A 9,724-nucleotide genomic window follows, 5' to 3' on the forward strand; every position below is an offset into this window, starting at 1 on the left:
TGTGAAAATGGGCACTGTAGGATTAATGGCTTGAGTGTAGGCGAATTTCAAAATTTTCTCCTGAAACACGATAAGCTCGCGCTGCTCTCACTTCCCTGCTCTTGCGAGGCTGGTAATAACAATGGGTTTCCTTGAGCAGATTTAAGAGACTAATAAACAGAATCTTATTAACCCCGCTGCTTCCTTATCTCACCTTCTTATCCACTGTCTTTTATCTTTTAACTTTCTTTCTTTCTCTGTTTGTCTTGATTATCCCTGCTATTTTCTTTAATTTCTTTCTTCATCGGGTATTCTGTCTTCATTATTTGCCTCTCTCTCTCTCTCTCTGCTTACACACAATCCCTCTCTTTTGTCTTCCTCTACCACTCTCTCCAGCCTCCTATCTTCCTCTCTCTCAACATTCCTTCCTTCCTCTTTCATCTTTACCTTCCCCTTCTTCTGCTTCCTGCCTCTATCCTTCTACCAATCCTTCAAACATCTTCTTCCTCTCCTCCTTCCCCCTCCTCCTCCTTCTTCTTCTCCTTCTTCTTCCTCTCCTCCTCCTCCTCCTTCTTCTTCTTCTCCTCCTTCTCCCCCTTCCTCCTCCTCGTCCATCTTCTCTATTGGTCTTTTTCTTGCCATTCGCCTCCCCCTTTTCTTGTTCCTCCTCCTCCTCCCCCCCTCTCCCCTCCCTGCTAATTCTCCTCCTCCCCTTCTCTCTCTCTCTCTCTCTCTCTCTCTCTCTCTCTCTCTCTCTCTCTCTCTCTCTTCTTGTATTTTTCTCACTCCCTCTCTTCTCTTCTTCTACCCCCCCCTCTCTCTCTCTCTCTCTCTCTATGCGTGCCTGGTAATACAGTGAGTTATGGCAGTTCTTTCAGGCTCTCTCGCTGCTTCAAGGCGTGTGTGTGTGTGTGTGTGTGTGTGTGTGTGTGTGTGTGTGTGTGTGTGTGTGTGTGTGAGAGAGAGAGAGAGAGAGAGAGAGAGAGAGAGAGAGAGGTGGAAGGGGGGGAGTGGAAGGAAGGGAAAGGAAGGAAACAGGAGGAGGAAGATGAGAGGAGGGGAAAGGAGAGAGATGGATGGAGGGAGGGGAGGGGAGGGGAGGGGAGGGAAAAGGAAAAGGAGGAGGCAGGAGACGGGTGGAAGAGGGATGAAGGGAAAGGAGGGGGAGGGAAGGGGGGGAGGGGGACGGGAGGGGAAAGAGTGGAGAATGATGGAAGAGGAGGGGGAGGGAAGGAGAGTGAGGAGGAAGAGGGAGGAAGATGTAGAGGGAAGGAGCAGGGAATCTTGGAGAGAGAGAGAGAGAGAGAGAATGGAGGGAGGGAGGGAAGGAGGGAGATAAAGTTGGAAGGAAGGAAGAAGTGATGAATGGGGAGGGGAAGGGGGAGGCGGCGAAGGGTGGATGGGGAGGGATGGGTGAACTGGAAGGAGGGAAGGAAGGGGGAGGGAGTGAGAGGGAAGGGGGAGGGAAAGAGGGGAGGGAAGGAGGGAGGGAGGGAGAAAGATAAAGTATGGATGGAGGCGGGACTGAATGAAGAATGGGGGTGGATGGGGAGGGGGTGAGGGTGGATGGGGAGGGGGTGAGGGTGGATGGGGAGGAATCTGAGGGGGGAGAAGAAAAAGGGAGGGAAGGGAAGAGGAAGGGAGGGAGGGAGAGGGAGTGGAAGGGAGGAAAGGAAGGGATGGAGGGAAAAATGAGAGAGAGGAGAGGAGAGACATGAAGTGGAGAGAAAAGGTTATAGCAACAATAATATTAAATTAGTTAAAGACAAGGATAGTACCGGAGGAAAAGAGAGAGAGAGAGAGAGAGGGGGGGGAAAGGAGGGAGGAGAGGGGAAGGGAGGGAGGAAGATAAATTGAGGAAGGGAGGGGTAGAGGGAGGGGAGGGAAAAGCCAAAGGAAGAAGGGAGATAAAGTGGGGAGGGGAGGGGGGAGGAGGGAGGAGGGAGAAGGGAGGGAAGAGGGGGAGGGAGGGGAGGGTCAGGGTGGAATATTAATGACACACACACACACACACACACACACACAATCCCTCTCCTCCTTCCTCACCCCCCCACCTCTCTCTCTCTCTCTCTCTCTCTCAAGGAAGGCGGGCAGGTGAGAGTAAGGCGATAAGGCTTATCTCGCTGGTTACCACACCTCACTCCACACACTTTATCACTGCCTCTCTCTCTCTCTCTCTCTCTCTCTCTCTCTCTCGTCATCATCTTTATAGCTTCCTATTTTTTCTTCTCTCCACTTGTCCTTTCCTCTCTCTCTCTCTCTTTCTATTCCCTTTCTATATTTTCACCCTACATTAACTTTATGGATGTGAGATTAATATAACTTCTATCTATCTATCTATCTATTTTTCAATCTTCCTATACCAGACGCCTCAATCCCGTAAGGGGCGGCCACAAACAAATCGCCTCCATGTCGCTGCCCTCCCCCTAACTCACATTATTTCTTCACATCTACCAAAAAACAAATCATTTCTTCACATCCGCCATAAACACATCCTTTCTTCACATCCACCATAAACACATCCTTTCTTCACATCCGCCATAAACACATCCTTTCTTCACATCCACCATAAACACATCCTTTCTTCACATCCACCATAAACACATCCTTTCTTCACATCCACCATAAACACATCCTTTCTTCACATCCACCATAAACACATCCTTTCTTCACATCCACCATAAACACATCCTTTCTTCACATCCACCATAAACACATCCTTTCTTCACATCCGCCAAAGACATGCATACACATGGGAGTAAATTAAATCTTTCACGACACAGAGGTAAGTCAGTCGAAGATGTTAATGAATGCAACAAGCTCCGTCCTCCTCTCATTTTTTCTATCGCTCTCTATCTCTCCCATCCTTCTCTCTCCCTCCACTGTCACTCGCTATTCCACCTCTCCTCCCTTCCTTCCACCCATATCCACTCGTCGCCCAGGTCCCTTCCACTGCGTTCCACTCCTCCACCTCCTCTTTCCTTCCACTGTTACTCCTATCCCCCCCTCCTCTCATCTCCTTCCACTTCGACATCCTCCTTTCAGTTCTTCCACATTCATTCATTATTCCTCTTCTTCTTATATTCCTCCACCACTTTCCATTCCCTTTCCTAGGCTCCTCCACCTCTTGGCTATCCACTTCACGCTCCCCAATCATCCACATCACCATCTTATTGCCCTCCAACATCCTCAATTCCTTCCACCTAAGATCCACTCATTGCCATCTCCCAAGCCCTTCCACTAGTCCATCTCTCCCCCCAGATCCTTCCACTATCCTCCTTTCCACTATCCTTTTCCATCCCTTCCACCATACTCCGTTCCACCATTCACCACTCCATCATGCCCTTCCCTACTTCCCCCATCCTCCACTCCACTGTCCTTTTCCATCCCTTCCACCACTCCCCACTCCACCATCTCCTTCCACGATACTCCACATCCTTGACTGACTTTTACTGCTGCCAATTTTCCGCCCCGTCTCTCTCTCTCTCTCTCTCTCTCTCTCTCTCTCTCTCTCTCTCTCTCACACACACACTCTCCCTCTCTCTCTCATTACAATTTCCTATTTTTCTTCCTCTCCACTTGTCCCTTCCGCTTTTCAATTTCTCTCTCTCTCTCTCTCTCTCTCCTTCGCTAACTTTTACTACCGCTAATTTTCCGCACCGCTACGTAACGCTCCGGGCCAAAAGAGTATCGCCAATTCCAGCTCTCCTTTCCACGCCCCTCGTTAGTCGTAGCAGCGTCACCAATCGGAGCCTCCTTTCTACCCGCCTTGTCAGCTGGTTACAATTACTGCCAAGCCTAATTAACCCTTTTAAATGACCCTGGCAGTTGACCTCTTCTCCCTCATGACCTAGCTTCCCATTTTATGCCTGCTAATTAAAGATATTTTTATTTTTTACTTAACTTCGGGGACGGAGAGAGAGAGAGAGAGAGAGAGAGAGAGAGAGAGAGAGAGAGAGAGAGACTGAAAAGCGGAAGGGACAAGTAGAGAGGAAGAAAAATAGGAAGTTGTGATGATAACGAGAGAGAGAGAGAGAGAGATACTGGCGAGGGGGGGCCTTCACGTGGTGGCACTGATATCACCAAAAGGGTCAACTGAGTGGCTATACAAACGTCCCTCAACTCCCTCCCTATCCCCTAAGAGGACGATGGTGGACTGCGGTAGGAGGGCAAACTTCAGCCTGCAGTCCACTGGGTTCACGTTTCTGATGAGAATGGTGTCTCAAACAACAACATCATAACAACAACAACAACAACAACTACTACTACTACTACTGCTACTACTACCACCACCACCACCACTACTACTGCTACCACCACCATCACCACTACTACTGCTACCACCACCATCACCACTACTACTGCTACCACCACCATCACCACTACTACTGCTACCACCACCATCACCACTACTACCACCACCACCACCACCACTACTACTACTACAACCACCACTACCACTACTACTACTACAACCACCACCACCACTACTACTGCTACCAACACCATCACCACTACTACTGCTACCACCACCATCACCACTACTACTGCTACCACCACCATCACCACTACTACTGCTACCACCACCACTACTACTACTACTACTACAACCACCACTACCACTACTACTACTACAACCACCACCACTATTACTACTACTACTACTACTACCAATACTACTGCAACTACTCTGCCTCGAAACTCAATATGCAGTCCTAATAGTCCACTGAAGTACTGAAGCCTCTTTATTACTAAAGTACTGAAGCCTCTCTATTACTGAAGTACTGAAACCTATTACTGAAGTACTGAAGCCTCCCTATTATTGAAGTACTGAAGCCTCTCTATTACTGAAGTACTGAAACCTCCCTATTACCGAAGTACTGAAGCCTCTCTATTACTGAAGTACTGAAGCCTCTCTATTACTGAAGTACTGAAACCTATTACTGAAGTACTGAAGCCTCCCTATTACTGATGTACTGAAGCCTCTTTATTACTGAAGTACTGAAACCTATTATTGAAGTACTGAAGCCTCCCTATTACTGAAGTACTGAAGCCTCCCTATTACTGAAGTACTGAAGCCTCCCTATTACTGATGTACTGAAGCCTCCCTATTACTGAAGTACTGAAACCTGTTATTGAAGTACTTGAAGCCTCCCTATTACTGATGTACTGAAGCCTCTCTATTACTGAAGTACTGAAGCCTCCCTATTACTGAAGTACTGAAGCCTCCCTATTACTGAAGTACTGAAGCCTCTCTATTACTGAAGTACTGAAACCTATTATTGAAGTACTGAAGCCTCCCTATTACTGAAGTACTGAAGCCTCTCTATTACTGAAGTACTGAAACCTATTATTGAAGTACTGAAGCCTCCCTATTACTGAAGTACTGAAGCCTCTCTATTACTGAAGTACTGAAACCTATTATTGAAGTACTGAAGCCTCTCTATTAAGGAGGGTTTCACTCAGGAAGCCTCCCCACAGTGGCTGAGGCTGTGCTGGGTTGAGGTGTGGAGGGGAGAGGTGTATGTGAGAGAGGGAAGGGAAAGGTGGGGTGTAGGTGAGACAGACAGGTGTAAGGGAAAGGTAGGGTGTAGGCGAGACAGACAGATGAAAGGGAAAGATGGGGTGTAGGTGAGACAGACAGGTGTAAGGGGAAAGGTGGGGTGTAGGTGAGACAGACAGGTGTAAGGGAAAGGTGGGGTGTAGGCGAGACAGACAGGTGTCAGGGAAAGGTGGGGTGCAGGTGAGACAGACAGATGTGATACGTTTGCTTGTGATTTCTCTTTAATTTCTTCTAAAATACAATCCACCGTCTCATTTCCCAACCAGGTCCCTATTTCAGTTCTAGGTAGGAATGGAGAACAAAGGAAATCCCGTCTAAAGGTCCCGTGGTCAGGAATCGAACCCGGGACCTCTCCACCGTGAGGCGAGTACGTTTCCGACTACACCACGACAAAATGAGATGGCCAAGGAGCTCTATGTTTTTGCCTCTGCCTGTCTGTCTGTGTGTCTGTTTCCAATTTTAAGGGAAAAGTATTGGATGGATTTGTATCATAATTTGTAATAATAACTGAGGACGATCAAGGAATAACGGATTAAATTTGGGGACGAAAAGAGTCAAAGGTCAAGGTCAAATGGGGGGATGGTGCTGCCCTGGCGGAGGTATGGGCTCTCTGAATGCCCTTGTTGAATGTGACGAGTAGGTATCCCACATTACAGGCACAGAAACGGTACAAAAAGGTCAGCCAGTTTCTGTCACCATCAAATGCTTCAGAAATAATCGTCAAAAATTCGGGGTATGCTCACACCTTGGCACACTCAGTTTTAATACCAGTAAAGTGAGCGCGTGACGAGCGAGCGAGCGCCATGTTATCATAATTTCCCTCTGATATAAAATTGTAGACGGAATCTCCGATATTTAATTGCTAGAGTTGGCTCCAAAAAACAAAGTGTTAAGGCGGAATATCTTTTTAAATTTGAAATCATACTTGAGGCGTTCACCGACTAGAGCCGAACACTGCCTTGGTAAACTCGAGATGCCAAGGGGTTCCTACGCCTTTATGGGTGAGTTTTTAGCTGAAAACAAAATTTACTGAATGAATATACGGAATTTGAACTTTACTTCCTATAAAAGTAAAGTTATTAGCTTCTGTTTACTCTGACGGTCGGATCGGGCCTCTCACTTCCAAACATAACTGAGAGTAAACATCGCTCGCTCGCTTCGCTCGCCCGCAATCAAGGCTGAGTGTGTGGCAATGAGAAGGGTGGGGGTGGGGGTGGGGGTGGGGGTGCAGGGGGTATGGTTTTATTGGCGTGTCTGTAACAAGCGTGGGAGTTATGGTCAAATTAGCCTCGTTAGTGCAGACAATGGCACTGTTCGTCTCGGCTCACAACCATCCATTAACACCTATACATTGGTGGTTTATTGTAATGGCCTCGCGTTGGGGTGTAAGTTATCTGTATCGCCAATTATAATAAATTACTCCCGTTATCATTATTATCACTATGTTTGACTGCTAATTAAGTGGACAAAGGGTTACTGTGGTGGTGGTGGTGGTGGTGGTGGTGGTGGTGGTGGTGGTGGTGGTGATGATGATGATGATGATGATGATGATGGTGCTAGTGGTGGTAGTGACTAATGATTGATGATGATAATGATGATGATGGTGGTGGTGGAAGATGATGATGATACTTTACCGCAAGCACTTCTCTCTCTCTCTCTCTGTCCCTTCCCATCACCACCACCAACATCATCACCACTCATAACTCTTCTGTGTCTGTTTGTTACACCCAACACCCCTTTCCAACATCAAGATCTTTATTACTAGTGTACATTACTGCTGTACTGTAATGGCTTCACGATTTGTAATGTTACCATCTGAAAATTGTAGTGGGGGAATGGGTGATGATTTTTTAAAGTTATTATTGAATGAACTGAGAGTTGACCAGAATATTCAATTGTCATTAGGGTTGTTAAGTAGTTTTGATGCTTGATTTTGAAGAAAGTTTGATTTAGCGAGATTTACAGCTTCTGCATGGTTTCTGGCGATTTTAAACTGACAGAGTGATTCAGATGTTTTTGATTTCAAGTAGGAGTTATATGCTACAGACTTTTGGGCCGTTGCTCTGGCCAGTTGCTATCAAACCACTTTGGAGAGTTCGATCTTTTAGTGAACTTAAAATTTAAACATTAACTTCCTTTACAAATTAGAACTTGTCATTCTCTACAGCTTTAAGTTTAGGGTCAGATTTTAAGTAAAGTATTATTACAACTCTTAATGACCCTCACCTGTCCAATGGCCTCCTTCAGCTTGTACTGGTTCAGCTGCACGTACTCGCCGTTCTTCTCTATACTGACGCAGCGGGACTCCTTCAGGGGCCTGCGTCGGAGCCTGGGGGAGGAGCAGGGGGAGCCGTAGGGGGAGAAGGGCACGTTGGGGTAGATAGGCCTCTCCCCCATGTTGACGCTCTTGGACTGGATGAGGCGGGCGATGTGTGTGCCTCGCCTTGTGCCCTGCCCCTGCCCCGCACCAGGACGCCCAGGACCGTTCTCATCCACGGAGCTTGAGCGTATGTTGGCCAGTGACCCCCGCTCCACCATCGAGTTGACCCGTGAGAGTTGCCGGAGCTCTTCACACACGCTGCGGCCGGGGCGGTGCTGTGTCACGCCCGCGGGGGTAGCCAGCGTCACTACCTCGCCCTCGTCACACCCCGCCCCCCCGCCCCCCACACACAGCGCCTGGCCCGTGATGGACGCACCCCCTACACTCAGCGCCGTCCCTCCACTTACACCTGCCTGGCTAACAACACCTGCCTTCCCGCCCGCCCCCGTCTGGACACACCTCTCCGCCTTCCCCGTCTCGCTGAGGGTGAGACGGGCTGTGGATTGAGCCAGGGTGTCTAGCGAGGTGTTATGTGTGGTGGTGTGGTGTGTGGTGCTGGGGATTGTGTTATGTGTGGTGGGGGTGGTGGTGTTATGTGGTGTGGTGGGGGTGGGAGTGTGTGCTGTGGTAGATGTGGTGTTATGTGCTGCGGTGGGGGTGGTGTGTGCTGTGGTAGGGGTGTTATCTACGGGTGTGGTGATGTCAGGCCTCCATCCCTTGTCCCCCACAGGGTGCCCATTGACGGAGGGGGGCGATGCGGGGTCCAGGGTGACGGGGGTGGGAGGGGCGGGGGGCTCCTCGGGGGGGCGCGAATCCCTCCTGAAGTAGCCTGGGTCGGGGCTGGGCAGTTCGTCCCGGAAGGAGGCGGCGGGGCGGGGGTGGGGCCTCTTCCCCCCCTGCCCCGCCCCCTGCACACCGCTATCCCCGCCCTCCTCCTCGATGGCCGTGTGTCTGAGGAAGAAAAAAAAAAACAAGATAAATATAAAAAAGTGAGCATGGAAGTGAAAAAGTTACTACATGACAGTATTGTGATACCAACTCTAACGTACGGAAGTGAAGCTTGGACGTTGTTGGAAGGACACAAGTCAAGAGTGAGAGCAGTGGAAATGACTTATTTAAGAGGAGCCTGTGGATTCACATGGAGAGACAGGCTGACGAATGAGGATATAAAGGAGCGTTGTGGTGTGGATGTGGATGTGATAGGAAGCGTTATGAGGAACACACTGAGGTGGTTTGGCCATGTGGAGAGGATGGAGGGTGAAAGACTGACGAAGAGAGTGTATGTGAGTGAGGTGGAGGGGGGAAGAGGGAGGGGGAGGCCGAGGATGAGATGGAGGGATGGGGTGGGGTGGTATATGAGAGAGGGGATGTGAGTTGGAAGCAGGGCAGTGAAATGGTGGGGGACAGGGCGACGTGGAGGCGATTTGTTTGTGGCCACCCCGAACGGGATTGAGGCGTCTGGCAATAGATAGATAGATAGATAAATATAAACAAGATTAACAAGATAAATATAAACAAGAAAAAACAAGAAAAGCAAGATAAACAAACAAGAAAAACAAGATAAACAAGAAAAACAAGATAAATATAAACAAGATAAACAAAAAACAAGATAAATATAACAAGAAAAACAAAAACGAAAAAACAAGATAAACAAACAAGAAAAACAAGATAAGTAAACAAACAGATCATCGATATACATCACTCATTAACCCCTTCCTCATCAATATTACCATCATCAACAGACATCAATCAACCCTTCCTCATCAACACCACCAACATCAATAGGTGACATCAATACACCTGTGTTTGTGGGGGGGAATAAATATGGGAAGTACACAAGACAAACGCCGCTTACATCAATA

At 48.3% G+C, this 9,724-nt stretch overlaps 1 protein-coding gene across 1 annotated transcript in view; it reads right to left on the reverse strand.

Annotated features, from left to right (window-relative positions):
• LOC145417454 (calcium/calmodulin-dependent protein kinase kinase 2-like) overlaps positions 1-8,092 on the reverse strand; it is a 54,318-nt gene extending 46,226 nt beyond the window's left edge. Inside the window, exon 1 of the mRNA XM_080286148.1 lies at positions 7,769-8,092. Coding sequence (XP_080142274.1) covers positions 7,769-8,080 — 312 coding nt within the window. The 5' untranslated portion in view covers positions 8,081-8,092. The remainder of the gene's footprint in view (positions 1-7,768) is intronic.
• Between the last annotated feature and the right edge of the window lie 1,632 nt (positions 8,093-9,724).

This window comes from Coenobita brevimanus, chromosome 110 (assembly GCF_032717465.1).
Source record: "Coenobita brevimanus isolate Jiangsu-jjx chromosome 110, ASM3271746v2, whole genome shotgun sequence".
Lineage (NCBI taxonomy): Eukaryota > Metazoa > Arthropoda > Malacostraca > Decapoda > Coenobitidae > Coenobita > Coenobita brevimanus.